The sequence below is a fragment of the Taeniopygia guttata genome, chromosome Z, assembly GCF_048771995.1.
Source record: "Taeniopygia guttata chromosome Z, bTaeGut7.mat, whole genome shotgun sequence".
In the NCBI taxonomy this organism is placed as follows: Eukaryota; Metazoa; Chordata; class Aves; order Passeriformes; family Estrildidae; genus Taeniopygia; species Taeniopygia guttata.
The window spans coordinates 65627724-65646624 of NC_133063.1; the positions used below are offsets into that span (position 1 = coordinate 65627724).

At 38.6% G+C, this 18901-nt stretch overlaps 2 protein-coding genes across 13 annotated transcripts in view; both read right to left on the reverse strand.

The window, feature by feature from the left end:
- Positions 1-1382: 1382 nt before the first annotated feature.
- Positions 1383-10027, reverse strand: F2R (coagulation factor II thrombin receptor). Of its 3 annotated transcripts, XM_072922713.1 has the most exons (3): positions 9907-10027; positions 9791-9870; positions 1383-2862 (listed from the first exon to the last, which is right to left on the reverse strand). In XM_072922713.1, the coding sequence occupies exons 2-3, from the start codon at positions 9849-9851 to the stop codon at positions 1661-1663; spliced, it is 1263 nt and encodes a 420-aa protein (XP_072778814.1). In that variant the 5' UTR covers positions 9852-9870; positions 9907-10027; the 3' UTR covers positions 1383-1660. The 3 variants fall into 3 exon arrangements, with proteins under 3 accessions (XP_072778814.1, XP_041567029.2, XP_072778815.1); XM_041711095.2 differs by having other exon boundaries at positions 9791-10010; XM_072922714.1 differs by lacking the exons at positions 9791-9870; positions 9907-10027 and adding an exon at positions 9272-9395.
- Positions 10028-13903: 3876 nt separating this feature from the next.
- Positions 13904-18901, reverse strand: part of IQGAP2 (IQ motif containing GTPase activating protein 2) — a 123890-nt gene continuing 118892 nt past the window's right edge. For 7 of the 10 annotated variants that reach the window (XM_072922708.1, XM_072922707.1, XM_072922712.1 and 4 more), the window contains 5 exons: positions 18378-18590; positions 17415-17575; positions 16450-16593; positions 15315-15423; positions 14467-14841 (listed from right to left, as the gene is read on the reverse strand). In XM_072922708.1, coding sequence (XP_072778809.1) covers positions 14728-14841; positions 15315-15423; positions 16450-16593; positions 17415-17575; positions 18378-18590 — 741 coding nt within the window. In that variant the 3' untranslated portion in view covers positions 14467-14727. Of the gene's footprint in view, positions 14842-15314; positions 15424-16449; positions 16594-17414; positions 17576-18377; positions 18591-18901 lie in introns of all 10 variants that reach the window. The other 3 variants (XM_041711102.2, XM_041711099.2, XM_041711097.2) reach the window with 1 other exon arrangement.

An 18901-nucleotide genomic window follows, 5' to 3' on the forward strand; every position in this document is an offset into this window, starting at 1 on the left:
CCTTTCTTTCTTAGCAACTTCCTTCAGGTATTGAAAGGATGAAGTAAGGTCACCCCGGAGTCCTCTCCAGGCTGAACAACCCCAGCTCTCTTAGCCTATCCTCAAAGGAGAGGCGCTCCATTCCTTGGATCATCTTCATAGTCTTCCTCTGAACATGGGCTAAAATGCAGACCCCCAGTCTGTAACTCCAGGAAGCAAAGAGGTAATTCTTCTCAGCCAACAAAGAGCAGATGTCCATGGTTTCAAGATGGATTTGGATTTTGCTGGAAAACAAGACCATCCCTAATGCGACATTAAACAAAATGAGAATGTAATTTGAGTATCTCCATTTGTGGGGTCTTAGACTTGCAGACTACATATATGTATCATTCTCATTCATGTACTTAAAAATGGCAAAACCTTGAGAACAAAAATCTGTCTTAAATCTATTAAGGAATAGACACAAACCAACAAGAGATCATGGCTAAAGTCTCTCACTGTCACACTGTATGCAGAAAGATTAGGTCTATCACATGTGCTGGACTGACAACAGCTTTTTTCCACTGCTGTACTTCTTGGCAGTTTTATGTGGCAAATCCTATAAACAAATTCCTACTTAACTGGATTTCCATTTCTATGTACACTCCTATTACCTAAAACTGAATTGCTGTTATTTTTGCTTTACTGTCCTTTGTAGCAAAAGACTGCTTCAAAGAATGAAGTTAGCTGTTGGTTAGCTAAATACAACAGTCATTTCAGTAGATATGGTCACGGCATAAAATGTGAAAAATGTCCATGCTAGCAGGGATAAAGGATACTAAGTCCTAAATATATGCATGATGACTAACCATGCACAAGAAAGCACTGCATTTGGAAACTGTGTAACAAGATGGTGAATGGAGCTTTTCCAATGTATTTTTTGGAGAGCCATTGACTTATTGTGAAAGAAAATCTCACAATTTTTTGTGAAATTAATTCTCAAGAATTCCTAACGAAAATGCCTAGCATACACGAATGTTAGGAAAACCAAAAACAAGCTAGCTCCAGCTGCTGGAAATTATCTCCCATTTTACAGATTGCACTAAGCAATAGATGGGTTTTGGTTCCTCACATTCTGAAAACCATACAGACTGTTTTGAAGTGGAATATGTAAAAACATAAAATTAACAATTTCAGTGTCCAGAGACAATGAAATAATGCTAAGAAAGTAAGTTAATAGATAATTCTAGAAATAATGGAATATAGAAGGGAAAAAAAAAAAAAGCCTGGAATGGTATTTTAACTTTTTTCAGGAACAACTGGATGGATGGAGTGATTCCATATACAATAATTTATTCAACCTGATAGATACAGTTCAAAATACTAAACTGGGATTTCTACAATAAACTGAACAATGCAAAGGATTTATCTGAAAAAAAGTTTATTCAGAAAACACTCAACAGCTATTATTAAGAAATTATTTTCCCCCTACATTAACTTATTTACATATACTATACATCTTTATATATATATATATCTATGCACACACACATACAGAGTTTTAACTAGAATTGTGTATTGCTATATTGGATCCATAAAGTTAAGTATCATACAACAACTTGGTTTAAGGTTTTGAATTTCTTGGATAGAACAGTCTTCTTTTTGTCGGTGTAAAAATTAAACAATTATAAGACACGTTATCTCAATGCATTGCTAGCAATTTCCTGTAGACACTGTTATTCACATTAGTTGTCAACGTAGCCCTTCTAGTACTAGTGGTAGACATCAACTGGCCACTGCTGTTACTACTGTTCGGATCAAAAGTCTTTTCACAATTGAAGAGACTGAAAAATTGTCTCTGATACTGAGAAGAAGCATAGTAGTAAATAAAGGGGTCAATGCAGCAGCTAATGCTGCTGATAGAAACACAGAGTAGATAGGCAAAGTAGAGATACTCTAAGCTGTTGTCATATGAAAAATAGATATAATGAATTAAAAGGAGAACATTTGTTGGTCCAAAGCAAATAACGAAAACAGAAAAGACAGTCACACACAAAAGCAAGGCACGTGTCTTCTTGTTTTGCTTTGCAACAATGGTGGAAGAACTAAGACAGCGAATGATACTCACATAACAGACAGTAGAAATTATAAATGGTACTATGAAAAACACAGAAGAGAAGACAGAGAAAAAGTGGAGGTAATAGCCGCGAAGTTCAGATTCTCTCAGCACATCATGGCATGTAGTTATATTTAACCTGGGTATTTCCACTGTTTGCTCTCGCAGGAGAAAAGGTATAACCCCGGCTATTGCTACAAGCCATATGATGAAACAAACCAGAGAGGCACGAGTTAGTGTACGCCACCCCAGTGACTGCATGGGGTACACCACTGCTAAGAAGCGGTCGAAGCTTATGCTTGTCATAAGCATTATTGAACAGTACATGTTGCAGAAGAAGGCAGCAGTGATGAAACGGCACATCAGAGGCCCAAAAACCCAGTCATTTCCAGAAAAGTGATAAACAATCTTAAATGGAAGCACACTTACAAAGAGAACATCTGCAAGGGCCAAATTCAACATGTATATTACAGCTGGCTTTTCAATTTTCATCTTTTTCAGAAACACGAGTATCGCCGTAATGTTCAGAGGGAGACTCAGCACAAGCACTAGGGTGTAAACTGAAGGAACAAAATGAGTCAGCCACGGACTAGTGAGGTATCTCGCCGTTTGAACTGATATCATTCCTTTTTCATGTAGGAATGATGCAGTCTGATTGGTGGCTCCTGATCCAACTTCCAAATCATTTTCAGTATCACCGTCAACAGGAATAAGATCAGGCTCCAGACTGGAAGAAATACGCATGGAAAAACTTCTGATGTGTGGTATGCTGCTGTTATTTGGAAAGCCTGAAAAGTAAGGAAGTATTAAGGTTAATAAGCCAATATTTAGATGGTATGGGGAAGTGAAAACATCTTTCAAGAAGGAAAGTTAAGATTACATTAGATAAACAAAATAATAAGGTTAGTATCTGATTCAAAGCACTGGTTGCCCACAGGTCAGCTGTTTTATTTTAGCTCTTCCTGCTACAAATTTGAGTAAGTGCTCCTTTGTCTCCTATCTCTTAGCTTCAAAGTGTGGAAGGATGGATTGTGGGAGAATAGAGATAGTGCTGAAGGCAGTCTCACCCCTGAGGAGTTGAAGCTGTACTAATTACCAAAGAGTAGGAACAGGCCTGTCTTTAGTAGGGCACAGTTGTGTCCAGTAAGGATGGGTGTTATAGAAGAGCGGATTAGCTGGTTGAGAGAGGGTTGGGTTGGCTGTGCTGCTTTGAGTAGCAAGGGTCAGGTGTTCGTGTTAGGGACAGTAAGGGTTAGTATGTGCTGCTAGGGACAGAAAGGGTCAGGTGTTCATGTTAGGGACATTAGGGGTTAGTATGTGCTGCCAGGGACAGAAAGGGTCAGGTGTTCATGTTAGGGATATTAGGGGTTAGTATGTGCTGCCAGGGACAGAAAGGGTCAGGTGTTCATGTTAGGGACATTAGGGGTTAGTATGTGCTGCCAGGGACAGAAAGGGTCAGGTGTTCATGTTAGGGATATTAGGGGTTAGTATGTGCTGCCAGGGACAGAAAGGGTCAGGTGTTCATGTTAGGGACATTAGGGGTTAGTATGTGCTGCCAGGGACAGAAAGTCGTGACAGGGACAGGTAGAAGTCAGCCAGCCGTGTGGAAGAGAGAGAAAATGAGTCAGTGTTGTGAGGAGCTGCCTGTGAGAACTCACAGAGAGAAGGTATGAAAGCCTTACAGTAAGATAATAAACCAAAGGTGACAGTTCCCATCCACCATCGATTGGTGCCAAACACCAATGCCAACAATTGGTGGCCCATACGGGGATGAGTTCTGACATGAAAGCTTTTATTAGTAGTGATTCTAGCTATGCTTAAGGATTCTATCTAATCTATACTTTCCTTGGGCAACTGTAACACAAACACAACAGGGAATTTGCCAGCCTTGAACTGTCTTGGCCAGACCCTTCATGCTTTTTGTAAGAGATGAGATCCTGACTTAAGTACTCACACAGAGAATTCCCAGTACAAGTACTCATTACCAAAATCACAAAAAGTAAAAGTGCAATTAAAACATAATGACTTTGAAATATTTTTGTGTGCTCTGGAGACATCTTACTCAACTCAAAGGCTCCCATCAAAAGAGATGGCAGAGCAGTTTTCAAGGCAGATGTAGACAGACCTTTTCCTTGTAACAGATAGGTAGCCACAGATTGCGCTGAAACACTTTCTGAGTTCTACTGATCTTAACCCACAGCGTGCAGGACAGCAGCATGTGTCTGGCATACCCCCAGAGCACTTCTGAAACCTACAGTTCTCTCTACAGCAAGGTCTTCTGCAGCATGCTTTTGTAGCTAAGTCAGGGAAGGCTATCTCTGCATTTTGAATGTAATAAGCCAGGAAATCAGTGTGATAAAGCATTAACTGTGTGCCTGTTGTTTGTAGGGGGTTATTTATGTAAAAAAAAAGAAAAAAACCAACCAATCAATCAAAAGAGCTATTTAGGCATTATTTCAACAAACTTGTTTGTATGGAGAAATATTTTGTAAGACTATAATTTTCAGTTTTGGTTTAATCTGCTTTGGCATAGAATAATTGAAGTGTAATGTGGGTAGACAGAAGTGAGAAAATTGCAACTGCTCAAGTAATCAGTCACCTGTTTGGCTGTGCAATTGATCCTTTGTTGGATCCTAGAGCATTAAAACAAAAATGAGGGTGTCTTAGCTCAGATCTGTAAACTGAAAGCACATGGAATGATTCATCTGTGCAAATGCTGTTTGCGAGAAGCAATTACTTGTTTTATAGTAATTGAAACCAATTTTTTTAATTAAAACATCTGAAGGAAGCAGATGGCAAAGAGAAAAGTGGCTGCATCTTTAAAAAGACAATTACCTCCCTTTGTGCACAGGCAGTGACAGAAGGGCCCTACCCGGCATGGATTTTTGTGAAATTCAGACTTGAATGTGGGGGAAGATCAAAGGGCTGGTAAGGTAATTTGGTGGTTTTATTTAGGCTGGCTGTGCTTTACGTACCGTGCTGTGTCATAGCAGCATTCTAGGGGCAGAGAGACAAAAGGGAAGTGTTGGCAAGAATAGTTTTCCTATGCAAAGTGACCAGATTGCATCCTCTGCCAGTCAGAAAAAAAGCTGCTGGGAGGTTGTTACAGAGACTGTAACAGGAATGATGTAGTTTGAAGCAGAAATGACAGAAGTGTATGCGATTTGGTGATCAAGGGGCTGTTCTGTCTTTTTAAAGAAAACATGAACAATAGGCAGAACTATAACACTTTAATCTGTAACACTTTATAAATTTAGTGTAAGCAGTTGGATGGCCCAAAGAGTCGGCTCCTAGCTTTGCAGCTAAGTTGCAGCACAAGTCCTTTTGTATGACACCTCTAACTTGTGGCAGACATCAAAGAGTTAGGAGATTTTCTATATTTAATGATCATTGCAATAGAAATATGTCACAAATAACACCACTGGTCTTGATCTCTTCTGGGAGGATTATAACTATACCTGAATGAATGGCCCTCCCCGCACCAGATTTCTTACACCTGGAACCTTGTCTCCATGGTAAATACATCAGTGAAAGTGAGAAAAAAATCTGTCAACTGTACCTATTGTATCTCCAGTACACAAAAATTTTTACTAATTTAAGTATTTTAATTCTGTAAGTATTTATTTTCAAACCAGAGAACTATTGAAAGTTTGAAATATTGAAAACTATTTTAGTCTCCCAAAGGTTGACATTTCCATGTAGAATAGTGTGGAGAATGAAAGGGGTGTCATGGTTCTCTGTGAGGAATGCATGTTTTGGGAACACAAGATATAAACAGACTTGAAGAGGGAGGGAGAGTAAAGCCTGGAGTTAGGAACTGTGTTGCCAGGACTACCACTGAATAACATGGTAACTGAGGCACCAGTTGTCTTGTCCCAGTATCCCTCAAATTTGGAAGACCTGAGCTGTGCTGCAGTTTCACATTTTTGAGAACTAGCAAACCAACCCAGTCAGAGTCACTGACCCTTAATGACTGAGGTAAAGTCTCTTAGTGTGGATGCCCTGGGTAATAACCTGACCCACTTCTCATCACCAGCTCCTGAGAACGGTATAAAAATATGCTACATGAAAAGAATGCTATGAGTGGGACAGGTATCTTTCACTGACTACCAGCCATTGTCTTAGCTTTTGCTTATAGTTAAATGAACATTGCTAATAATTTTAATTATATCCTGAATTCTTGGAGACATCTTATTTACAGGTTTATAGATGAAAGAATTTAAAGTCACTTTTACTCCATTACAGAAATTTTCTAGAGGTAGAATCCTATTACAATAAATCAGAACAAAAAATGTATAAATAATTTTAGTTAAAATTATCTGGAATAATTTGGTGAAAACTATGTGTTCTTTGTATAAACAGAGGCTTTCCAAGTTCAGAGCTGAACTCAACCTTCACTCTGTGAACATCACCTCTACACTGACTCATGTTCTCAGTCCATGTCCCCATTTTGAACTTAGAAGACATGAGGTACTACTTGCAAGCCAGCTTTGTGGAAAAATGTAATGAGGCATCACACCTGCTATTTCGCTGCCACTTGATAACATTAAGAATGGTGACTTAAACTTTCTTGATGAAACTAAATTTAATTTGAAAGCTTGACAGCCATGTATCAGTTATTATCCTTTACCAAGCTGCTTGTATGACACAGTATCTGTGTAATTCTAGAAAAAACAACATGCACTCAATACTTTCTGAAACAGAAAGGCAGACAGATACTGTCCTGAGGTTTTGTATTTCTTTTGTGTTAGTGTTTACATGAAAAAGCTGAAGATAAGAGATTTATTCACAGAAGGGAACAGGATGAAATAATGTCATATTATTTCAAAAGACTGTAATGAACCTGCATAGCAAACAAAAAGGTCAGTACAGGAAAGGCATTACATTTAAACTGGGTTAGTACAAGACTGCCAATATACAGTAGCTCTACAGAAAATGTTTTGAAACTACTGATAGCTACAACTGTACCAGAATCTGTGAAACAATTATTTCTAGCTGTTTTCAAGCTATAGGTATCATTTGTATAAAACACATTTCACTACAGCTAATTATTTTTTAATAATTCAAATAATCTGTTAGGAAAACAGAAGTAAAGCTTGTATAAAGATTACAAATGTTCTAAAAGTCATCTTATTTTTCTAGGCTGTCATTCAGTCCTTTTGGAAGACATCAAGCTTGGTTGATTTCTATTTACTCTCTCATATCAGAATGAGAATAACCGCTCTATGAAAATACCTATAAAATTTAAACAGGTATGAAAGAACAAGATTAGTACACTATGAACAAATAAACAGAAGGATAAAGCACTGCGGTTTTATCCTTGTGGTTTGTGTATTCAGGACACTGAATGATAAAAAGAGTCTTTGCCTCCAGCAGGTAGTTCAAAAGGCTACCTGCATAGAATCATGACACTCAAGTTGCCCAAAGTCTTCTTTTAATCCCTGTGGTTTTTTCATCAGTTCTTCAACATGGACACAGAGGAATTATGTAGAAAACTCAGCAAGTTTTTGATTGTTTAATTTTAACAATCCACAATGTGCTGTTTTCTATCAATTATTACATATTGTTCATCTCACAATCTGTATACACATATACTGCTTACATTTTTTTTTAATACAGCAATACGCTGTAATTTCTTTTCATGTCTATTTTCATATGCAAGGGACTACTCTGCCTCCCACTCTGTGAAAGAAAATACAACAGCTTTGACCAATCTTAAGCTCCAGAAGAAACTTGAAAAGTATTTCTGTAGACCCATGAGCATGGACAGGATGTTACAAACCAGCAGACTTCACATCCCAAGGGATATCTTTGTGATGTCAGAGACTAGAAAACAGGCTTGTGTAGGAACAGAAGCCAATTAAATATGTTCCCTATGTGCTGCTGGACAACAAATAATACTGATTTATGGGCATTATTGGCAACAGCTGCATACTAGCTTATAACAAATAGGTTTATCTCCCCTTTGTACAACCCCAAGTGATAAGCATCTATAATCTAAATTACGCAGTAGCCCATAAATTAGGCATGTGAAGGCAGACTCTGAAGTGCATGCCAGACATGCATTAATGAACAAAATAAGACACAATCTTGTAGGAGCGATGACAGTTATTTGCTTTTATAAGAATAAAACTAAATTGTTTATGAGTTCACATCTCTATTTATACAGAATTCATTATTAGATTACACAACTGATGTGGTAGCAATCTGAACACATTTTCTTGAACTATTGTTTTCTTGCAACTGGGTGTCTGCTCTGTTTTCTCATCTCTTTAACCACATATGCTGGCTCCAAACAATGAATAATCTCTCTGTCTTGCCAGCAGTGTCCCAAGGCAGGGAATTCCAGGCAAGTTCAGACCGTAGGCACCTCAACAGCACTGGTCAGATAATTTGTAGGCACTTAAAACCAACCTAATGCCAAACTAGTGCTTTTTCATCTGCCCAAAGGAACAGCACAGGTCAGTAATGTGGTAAATGTGCACAGCAAAGGATGGGGGAAAAGCCAGAGCAGATCTCAGGATACAAAAGTCCATGGGCAACAGGAATGACGTACATTGTGGTAAAAACAGGTTATTTAGGACAGTGGGGAAATAATTACAATGGGAGTGAGCACAAGAAGAGCAGAAGACCTATTCAGATGACTGGGTTTTGTTAGTTCTGTTGTACATGAAGTAACTGGAAGAATAGCACCAACAGTGAAATTTTTTCCTATCATTAACATGTGCAGTTTGTCTTTTACACCACCTCCCCCTTTTCTTAAAAAGATATTTTCCTTAGACTTCTCATATGAACATGATTTCAGCTTCCTTCCCACTTGTCCTTGTACCAGGAAGTTGTCCAGCAAAAATTATTTGCCCTCTCTGATGCTTCCCTCCCAGCATAGTTACAAATACTAGGTCTATCCTCTTTCAGTTTAACTCAGCAGTCAAAGTATGCTATGCTCTGAAATTTCCTCTTACCTACTCATCTAATCAGCCCTTTTACATATATAGGACCTGAGGCTCTACTGCAGGCCATACTATCGCCACTACCTGATTAAAAGAAATCTTAAACTGAATCAAGCAAAATTGTAATAGCAAAAAAAACCAAAAAAAACCCCTGTGCTAATCTCTAAATGCACAATCTTTTGTACTGTGTACCTCTGCCATAAGGTGTGAGGTTACATGCATGCATGTCTTCTCTCTCCTTCCTTACCTCAGCATCTCCGTCGTTTAACAAGCTCTGAGCGGGATGGATACATGGGCGCACCAGGTAGGGTTCTGGTGTTGCTATATAGCGAATAACCATGAAATAAAGTAATCTATCTACTTGGGGTGCATATTCACAATTTTGTGCTGGCAGATCTTCCGAAATTTGCACCGCCTAGAAATTCAGCTGGCACTCCCTTTTCTTATGTTGTTAGTGAAAGGTTAAGAGAATCCAGCAGCAAGTCTCGCCCATCTGGTCCGTTCCCCCGCCACCTGCCACTGCCTGCCCCCCTCCTTAACTACGGCGTCACCCCGAGCCATCCTCCACCACCACGAACAGCCTCTCCTCGCCGCTGCCAGGAGCACAAAGAGCCGAAGAAAACTCGGCCCGAGCTCGCACAGAAACTCCCAAGCGGGATGGCACGGCCCGGCAGCGTGCGGACAGGCGGTGCTGTGCGCTGGGCCGCCTCGGACCCTTCCCTCCGCGGCCGGCACACGCCGCCCGGCCCGCTCCCCGCGGACCCACCTGGCCGGGGCGGCGGGCAGCAGAGCAGCGCCAGGGCGCACAGCAGCGCCCGGGGCCGCATGGCCGCGCCTTCGGGCCGCCCGTCCGTCCGTCCGTCCGTCCGTCCGTCCGTCCGTCCGTCCGTCCGTCCGTCCGTCCGCCCGGGGCTGGCGCACGCAGCCCGCAGAAGGCTGGGGCCGGCGGACAGCCGCAGCGGGACTCCCTCCTGCCGCAGGGACGGGGCTCAGCGGGAGGCGAGGGGAGGGAGGGGAAGGAAGGAAGGGGAGGAGAAGGCGCAGCGGCAGCGCCCGCGGGACTCGGAGCCCGGCCAGCAGCCCCCGCGCCCAGCTGGGACGCGGGAAGCGGCGGCCGGACCGCGCAGGGTGAGAGGTCGGGAGCGCCGGAACAAAGGGTTACGTTCAAGGAATTATTCTAAACTAAGTTTGCCAAATTTGCAGTCCGAGTGCCTCGCGGGAGCAGTTCTACGGGCAGATGAAATGACTACATTACTCACAGCTGAAAGATCACACTGTTTCAGAAAAGCCCGTTACAGATGATCTACTTCGTATAAAGGAGATGACGTCCAAGCTGGCTTGTATTGCATGTGTTCAGTAAACTGCTCCACAAACACAGGGCAACCCAAAAGTGATTATTTGCCCAGCTCTGCAGCCCTTTCTGCTGTTCCAAAGTTCCCGAGAAAGTGGTGCCACTCCCCAGTCCAGTGGCACTGACAAACTTAGGAGTCTGCACTCCTTTAGAGATGCTCATGAATAAAGAGGTGGTTGAAGCGAAACCTACATGAAGGTTGTATAGGAAAATATTTTGGTAATTTTGCAGCTATTATTTAGAAGCTTTGCTTTCAAAATATCCCACTGATGTTTAAGTGTTTTGTGTTTATTAAGCCTGTAAGACAGTCAGAAGCTTTAAAGTGGACACTGGCTTGCTAGTGTGTGCTATCCATGCCTCAACCCTTCTGTTTACAGCAGTACAGACAAAAATGGGAATGAGGGGAAGGCTGATTTGAACTTGCTTATGTGTATGAAGTGCCTTTACTACTGCAGAAGCACCGACCTTTGTTTTCGGTGGAGAATAAAAACCGTGGAAATTTTCCCTAATCATAAGTCCTGGTTCCCAGTAAGCTCTGTGTCTCTATGGTGTTCCTCTCACAGTGCTATCACTACTTATAACATGGTTGGAGCTGATTGCATTTGTATAGAGCAAGAAATAAATACAAGTTTTACAGCTGGCCAGCCTTCCCACAGCTCTATCATCCCACATGCTCTAGGAAACCTAGAAAAAATGCTTTATACTTAATTGAGCTATTAATCTGTTTAGAAAATACCTTAATCAGAGGTAATTATTTCATCTGGGAAGAGAAAATGAAGCTATTCTTTTTGTGAAGTGAAGCTAGTAATTTCTGTGGTCTCACAGTTCTATAACATGCACAAAGGTTGCTCTTCTAACCCTTTAAACCCAAAATAGAACTGAACTAAAACAGGTAATTGTAAAAATTACTCAGGTTCTCAAAAAAGCATATGTTGCTAGTATTTTTCTTACATTTCAAGAAGTGTTAACCAGTGGGCCAATGCTTGAGGAATAAATTAGATTACAGAATTTGTGAAACATATGAAGAGAAACTCAGATTGAACCTCCAGGAAGTATTTTAGTCACAGACATTAGAAACTGTCATAGGGCCATGCCCTTTCATCTTTGTAACCTGGTTATTATATATACAGCAAGTGAATAAAACCCATGCTTGTTAAATTTTATGTCTGCATATGAAAACCAAATTTAAGTTTTGTATCCTGTAGTTTTTTGAATCAACTTGCTCCTTCCTCTCAAGATAACTTATTGTAACAGAAGTGAAGTGTTCAGGACTTACAAAACTTTAGTTTTTAATTCTACTTCTTGGGGTTTTTTTAGTAGAAGTATGTTACAGAACAAAACTTCATTCCTTTTAAACACACCAAGTTTACCAAAAAAGACTACACTTATCTAGCCAGACTGCTACATCATTACTGTTTGTGGAAGGAGATCTTTCTTACTACCAATACACGGATTACCCTGGTGCTTGTCAGAGGTAGGTGGTTACTGTTGAAAGACAAGCACAGAAACACACCTCAAGCAGGGAAATCAGTCATCGAGGAATAGGATTGTGTATCTTGTTACAAACTTTTTGAAATCACATGTGGCTGTCAGTGTTTGGATTTTCTGGGAATGAAGGTTGTTTTACTCCTGTATTCTTTAAAAGAAAGTTGGACAGTTAAAGGAGGTCCACGGATCAGTGCAAAGTGAAACAGAACAAATCTAGTGCTTGTGTTGGTGTTCCTGTCTGCCTGGCCTAAGCAGAAGGATGTTGTTCTGCAATTTTGTGGGTAGCTTTTTATCTTTAGAGGCCCTTGAGAATGGAAAAATTCCAAAATAAACTAAGTAAGCTGCCAGGCACTCTTAGTGAACTCTAAAGACATGTGATAGAAAAATGCAAGCCTTGTGGTTAACAGGCTAAGACTATTGCCTCTTATAATTTCTTTTCACTGCCACCAGTTAAGGAGGACAAAGTTGAGAGATCCAAAGAAAGATGCATTCTCTCCTGTAGTGACAACCGATGCATAGGCCCAATTCAGTTGTACTGGCTTTTTTTCTCAGATTTTGGACCAGCAATGCAAGTCTTTCCACACCACCATTTCATGATTGAAGCTGATTTCAGCAAGTCCTTTCTAATGTTGAAGTTCCCCACATTGCATCTTACAGTAGCCTCTAAAACACATTTTCTTTTGTAGTTAGTAGCTGTCAGCAGCAGTGAGTGATAACATCATTTGTATGGTACTTCACACTACCATCAGTCTTACATGGAGGAAGAAAACATTGTGGTCAATCCTTTTCAGCAGGGTTCATATTATTGTTCAGTGACAAGGCCCTAAATGGAACTACCTAATTAAGGAAAAAAGCTATAAAGGAGTTCAAAGGCATTAAATGGAAATTACTCTTTGATGTGCACTAGGAAGAACAGGAAGCCCAGGCTGGAAAAGGGGCATGCGGGTACACAGATTATACCATTCATACTTGTCATTATGTGGAAACCAAAGAAGCTTTTCCAAGCTTGCCTGCTCCAGGAAATAACTGAGGAATGCGCTATTTGCATTAGAACCAGACAGGTACTAGATGTGCAAGTATATCACACAAAATTGCATAACCAGGAGTGGAGTTACTTCCATAAAGGCTGTGGGTCTCTGGCATGTCTCACACCAGCACAATTCCAGGCTTTTGACACATTGCCTCAAGAGTCCGTCCTTAGGAGCAACATCACACCTGTGCCAGATTTAGTGCTCAGCTAGAGTTTTTTAAAAATACAGCCATTAGTCAAGTCTGTTGCAAATAAAAAGGGGAACAAAAGATTGGGAATTGAATTAATATTCAAGTAAAATTCAGTTCTCTTATTCGGAAGGCAAAACAAAGCACTGTTTTCACTTTTCTATCCAGCTATTTTAAGTGAAGCGGGGTATCAATACTGCAGTATTTATGTCATATTAAAATGGTTTCTACATAACCAGCTAGAAGAAAAATGGAATCACAGAGTAGTTTTTTAATCCTTTAATTAGGGATTTTAACTGTTTTAAAGTAGTCATGTGTTCAAACTTAATGTCATACATAAATTAATATCTCCAGCAAATGTAATAATTTTTTCAGCCTGTGTAACACCACACATCAGTTAGTATATCAGCTGAGTTTGTAATCCATATATCTGCCAGTGACTTAACACTGTTCTATTCTCTTACCAGAGTTAATACTTATTTAATATTTGCTTTTATAATTAATTCCAGAATTTCTCACTATCTTTTGAAGTGTTTGTCACAAGAAAAGTGAGGGAAAGAAGTATCTTCTATTGGTCACATTACCGATGGCACAAACTTTTGCTCTGTAGGTATAAGTGATAGTTCCTATGCAAAATCATCATCATATTCAATGGCATAAAGGCCATGAAGTATTACTGCTGAGCAGCTTTCCTCAAGTGTACTGGAGACAGTTAGGCTTAATTACATGCAATTTTATAAAAGCACTAAAAGAAATTCTTTCAATTACCGTTTGGTTGCAGCTTTAATAATTCCTTGAAATGAAATTTAGGGACCAAGCCAGTTTAATTAGGTAATGTTTATTTTACATAGAACAATCTCCAAAGAATATTTTAAAAACCCAATCTAAATACTGATTTTATTGCATTTATTTTCTTAAAAAAAAAAAAAAAAAAAAAAAGACAGACAGGCACAATTTAGGTATTCAAATACTTCAAACTGAATAACTGTTCGCTATTCAGATTTCCCCAATACCACTCCAAAGGCTGTGAAAATAGAAAATGTCATTTTGCACAAGGCAGTAGTGCATTTAGTAGGAATGAATTGCAAAATATAGTTTTGGGAAGCAAGTCGTTATTGTCTCTCTATAATTACCTATAATATTTTTTGAATTGCACAATACATTTGCTTTGCAATTGACAACTGCCACAAAATAGGCCTAGTATGTAGCTAAATATTTGCTCAAACTATCCCTTAGAAACAAATTAGGTTTTATTTTGGTAAATACTTAAAGTCTAGTATCAGCTATATTATGTATCTGAGGTAATTTAAAAATGTTTCAATAGGAAGAGGTTTATGTATTTAACTAAATTCAATTTCTGTCTACTTTAAAATCTACACAATAGCTGTGTGTCCTAAAAAATATTTTGATTTGAAAGTACCAACACCAATGAAATCTTGAGCTGTTTAAATGAATTGATTTCTTGGTTTTCTGTTTTGTTATAAATGCTGAAAAGGCACTGTGTACATTCCTCTGAACATTTGGTGTTTTAGGGTGTGTTTTTAAAATTTAACAAGCATCCAACAACAAACTTCAAATATTTATACGCAAAAAAATACTGAATAGACTTCCCACTGATTGATGAAGTCCACGATATCTGAAAGTACTTATTTTCCATAAAACTTCTTATTCAACAAGAATATGAGCAAATTCACATTCACTTTAGCTTTATCAAACATTTTCATTACAGCCACACCTTCATACTGCATCTGAAGCAAATCCTGAAATGAGAAAAAAAATCATTAGTGTCTGTCTAAATCCATACCTTACAGTAACAAGGTGTGATAAACATCACCAACTCCAGGTTCTTCACAACTTAAACAATTGCAAGCAAGTATTGGGATACATGTAGAAAACATTGTGTGTCCTCTACATCCTAAGCTACAGATGGTCAGTAACAGCAAACCAGACAAAACACTGTTTTCTGTGTATTTCCTTTTTTTTTTTTTTTTTAGTATTTCCTGCTTGCCACCTGAACTAATGCAGTGGTTGATTTCATGTAGTTGGCCCAAGATAAACATTAATTCAATGCCCATGCCCAGCATGCTGCAGAAGTTATGTAATTATTCTTCATATTAGCTGCTGCTCTGTACTGATTGACTGGTTCATGGATACATGTGAAAAAAATATTGAAAAGGTTTGTAGTTACAGGAAATGCAACAGCAGCTATATAGCAAAGGAACAAAATTCAAACCTGGAAATGGAGCTGCACTTTTTCCATCTCAACTCCTAAAAATTTTGCTTTGATTTCAAAGTCACCCACTTCTTCTCCAGGTGTGATATCAAACATCACGTTCTTAAACCTTGAAACAAGAAAGGTAATTGAATACATAGGCTGTGCAGTTGCGTATAATCCGGAGACAGTTTTGGGGAAAAAGCCTTCAGAACATAAAACTTTGACAATCATTGGTGTCAAAAGAATCACTCCATCCCTCCCTGCACTGCACTCCATATAGGGTCTTCTTAGAGACTTTCTGGTAGTATGAAATACAGAATTCCGAAGTCTTTTGTACTGGAGAAACAACCCCCCAGAAAAGCCCAACCCCAAAAAAAAACAACTAACAAAAAAACAAAACAAAACAAAACAAATCTGCCAATCAAAACCAAACCAACAAACAAAAAATGCAACAAAACAAGACAACAAAAAAAGAAAAGTCTTTGGGAAGTTCAGTGAACAAATTGGATCCAACACCCAGCAGATAGAAACAGGACAACCAAATTTTCCTTCTGCCATGCCCAAGCATCTCCTTGCAGGTTCATATTTGCCTCATGTGGCTTCCTTTACCTGATGAATCCACTTAGGGAAAAAAAAATAGAAAAAGAAAAAACCTGAAAAAATATTTCTGTGCAGAAGGTGGAGGGGAAGGTGCAGAAAATGGAAGACTTTCACTACCACCGCCTCAAAATGGAAGAATACAAAAGGGATGTTAAACCACCACATCCATTTACCCTGCCATAGTGAGGAAGAGCACAAAACCTGAGGTTTACTAAGTTATTTGAAAGTAACTGGTCAAGATTTGAAAAAGGATTGCTACAACTGCATAAAAATGTGGTTGTTAATAGTGAGTCTGCTGCCAAACTCACACTTGTTCATGTAAGACGGTGCTAGGGCTGGTTTGTTAAAATATTTTTCCCAAGGTAATCACAGAGCAAGGTATAAAGTAAAAAGAAATAATTATAACAATTACACTGTAGCATCCTTCTGAATACAGAGGTCTGAGGTAATTTTAGCTGTGGCACAGGAAATAAGGATTTCTTTTATGAAAAGCCAGATCTTTTCAGAAATTGTTGATCAGAAAATGATTGGAATTGATTTGTACTGCACTTACTGATTGGTTTGAAGATCTTCAATTTCTAGGATGACACCTTTTTCATGAAGTCTTGCAGCTGTGTACTTTAGTGAGGTCTGTTTCAGCTTTTTGCTTCCCTTCACCTCTTCTTTTCCATCTAATTTAATTGACCTCCGTGAATTTCTGGAAAGAGAACAAGAAAACTGGTTTTTGATGTGTTTGTCAGACTCTTAATACTTCATTTACTCTTCTAGCCATATTTAACTTTCTTTCACTCTTTCTTGAACTTATCTAAAAAAACCAAAATTAACATCCCAAAAAATCTAAGAGTTGGAAGAATTTTTTAGTATGCAGTAAATCATCTTGCCAATGATTTTGAATCATCTTTTTAGCACTTCTTTCAATTCTATTGTGAAATGCAACTCTGATCCTAAAGAATCCACAATTTTCAGTTCAAAATTGCAATTTGTAAACTTAAGGTGACATAAATGGTAAATACTCTGTAATTAGAGTTAATTTTTGGATCAATGAAGTGTGCACTAGGAAAATTCCTATTCACGTCAGTAAAATGCTTTCATTTTAACATTTTGGTGGAATTGGTGGGTAGATTGCTTTCAAGTAACTCTGTCATATCTGAAAGGTAAAATTATTTAGGCATTTATTTCCCCCTTTTCCATTCTATGACAAACCTCAAACCTTTAAAAAAAGGAAGAAACCAATAATTACTTCCCAAAACTTCATGACCTCTGACCTTGCAAATGGATCTGCAAAGTAGCAGCAATTAAATATATTGAAAACATCTATACATCTCTTTACATAGACTTTTCTTTCTCCAAGGCCATCTTAAATAAATGCAAGACTTTAATATCCATATGCTGACACAGTTAGCAACTCTCATGGACCTTTTGTAGACTGTCAAACTTTAAACTACAGAGTAACACCTCCTCTTCGTCTTGATAAAACACACTAAAAGACACATTAAATGAAAGAAAGACTCAACTTACTTTCTTGTTAAGTTGTCTAAGCAAGTTTTTATATAGGTGTTGTAATAATTAATTTGTTCCTCATAAAATGCTGTCTTGGAGTTAAGGGCATTCAAAGTCTGCTGGAGTTTCACCAACTCAGCTTTTCGATGATGTCTGTATCTTCTTTGATTCCGGATATCCTAAATAAATTAATGTAATTATTTTATTAATTTTAAATTTTAAAAAGCCTCAGTTCATTTCCATTCCAATTTGTAATTACAAAATCTGCCTTAATTACTGAGAGAAAGTACAAAACTATCATGTTAGTTCTTACAAGAACAGTACCTGCAGGGAGTACTACAGTTTGTTTCCATGGCAATCGCATTGCTACTCATATTTAGAAGTGGTCTTGAACTTTGCTGTGCTCTTTGCTTGTGCTAAAGGTAGTTCAATATATTAAAGTTCTTATGGCCAGTATGGGTTGTGGATGTGGAATAGGATTTGTTGAGAACAGTCCCTGTGCTTTATCAGCACCAGGATGGGCACCACATTGGCCCACTATTCTTCTTGAGTCCTGCCCAACCACAGCAGATCAGTGTTAATACCAATCAAATAATATTTCATGGGGGTTTAAGACTTCTGAAACCTTACCAAGACCACAGCCATTCTTAATTGAAACACCACTGAGCAATTCCATTTACTGTTAATACAAAGTTATATTGAAACATTATAGAGGACGAGTTAAATCATCAGCAGCATCAAATTCAATATCAGATTCAGATAACAAAGGTTGCAGTTTCTTGTCATTCATTTCAGACAGTTATTCAGGAGTGTACTGTCTTTCATTATTTTGTCAGGGAAGGAAAACAATTGCTTCGTATGTGGATACTTGAGTAGCTTAGTGTAGCATTCCCTGAAAAATATGTGTTTTACTTCTCTAATTGGAATGGATTTAGGCTAGATGCTAAAAAACATTGATATACAGGGAAAAATTCAGTTTACCTTAGCAATCTCATTTATAATTTCTTGGTACTTAGTTGCTGAAGACACAAGTCCTGCTTGTTCCAATGTCCGGAGATTTCTCTGAATTTTCCTTTTCTTTTGTTCTATTGGTAGCTGCCCATCTTCAAAAAAAGACTGATTCTGCTTCATTTTCTCTGGAGTTTTGGAATCTAAGATGGCACGTTTTTCTACAAGTTTCAAATTCTCAGATTCCTGGCGGGGGGGAAAGAATCCAGAACAGTTATTTTCTAGATTTTAATAACTGTTAAATGTTTAAGTACATTGAATTCTCAAGTACATTGAATAGGAGATTATCAAGAATCAGAGTGCAATCTTTATGTCGTATTACTACTTGGTCTCAAAGTACCCCATTTACTATGCCTTTGGACATACTTCAGCTATGTAGTGACAATACTTGAGTTATTCAAAATGTCTAATTCAGCCAGGCTCAATGACTTCACCAAGTTGTGGGAAGACTGCCCGGATCTCACAGGTGTTTCCTACATATGCACACACTGAGGTGA

What these genes read in the sequence shown, in the direction of transcription:
- F2R (XM_072922713.1), bottom strand. Translation starts at nt 9,851, where the DNA reads ATGCGGCCCCGGGCGCTGCTGTGCGCCCTGGCGCTGCTCTGCTGCCCG. An exon ending in CTGCCCGCCGCCCCGGCCAG is followed by an intron (nt 2,863 to 9,790) that starts GTGGGTCCGCGG and finishes CTTACTTTTCAG; the next exon opens with GCTTTCCAAATAACAGCAGC.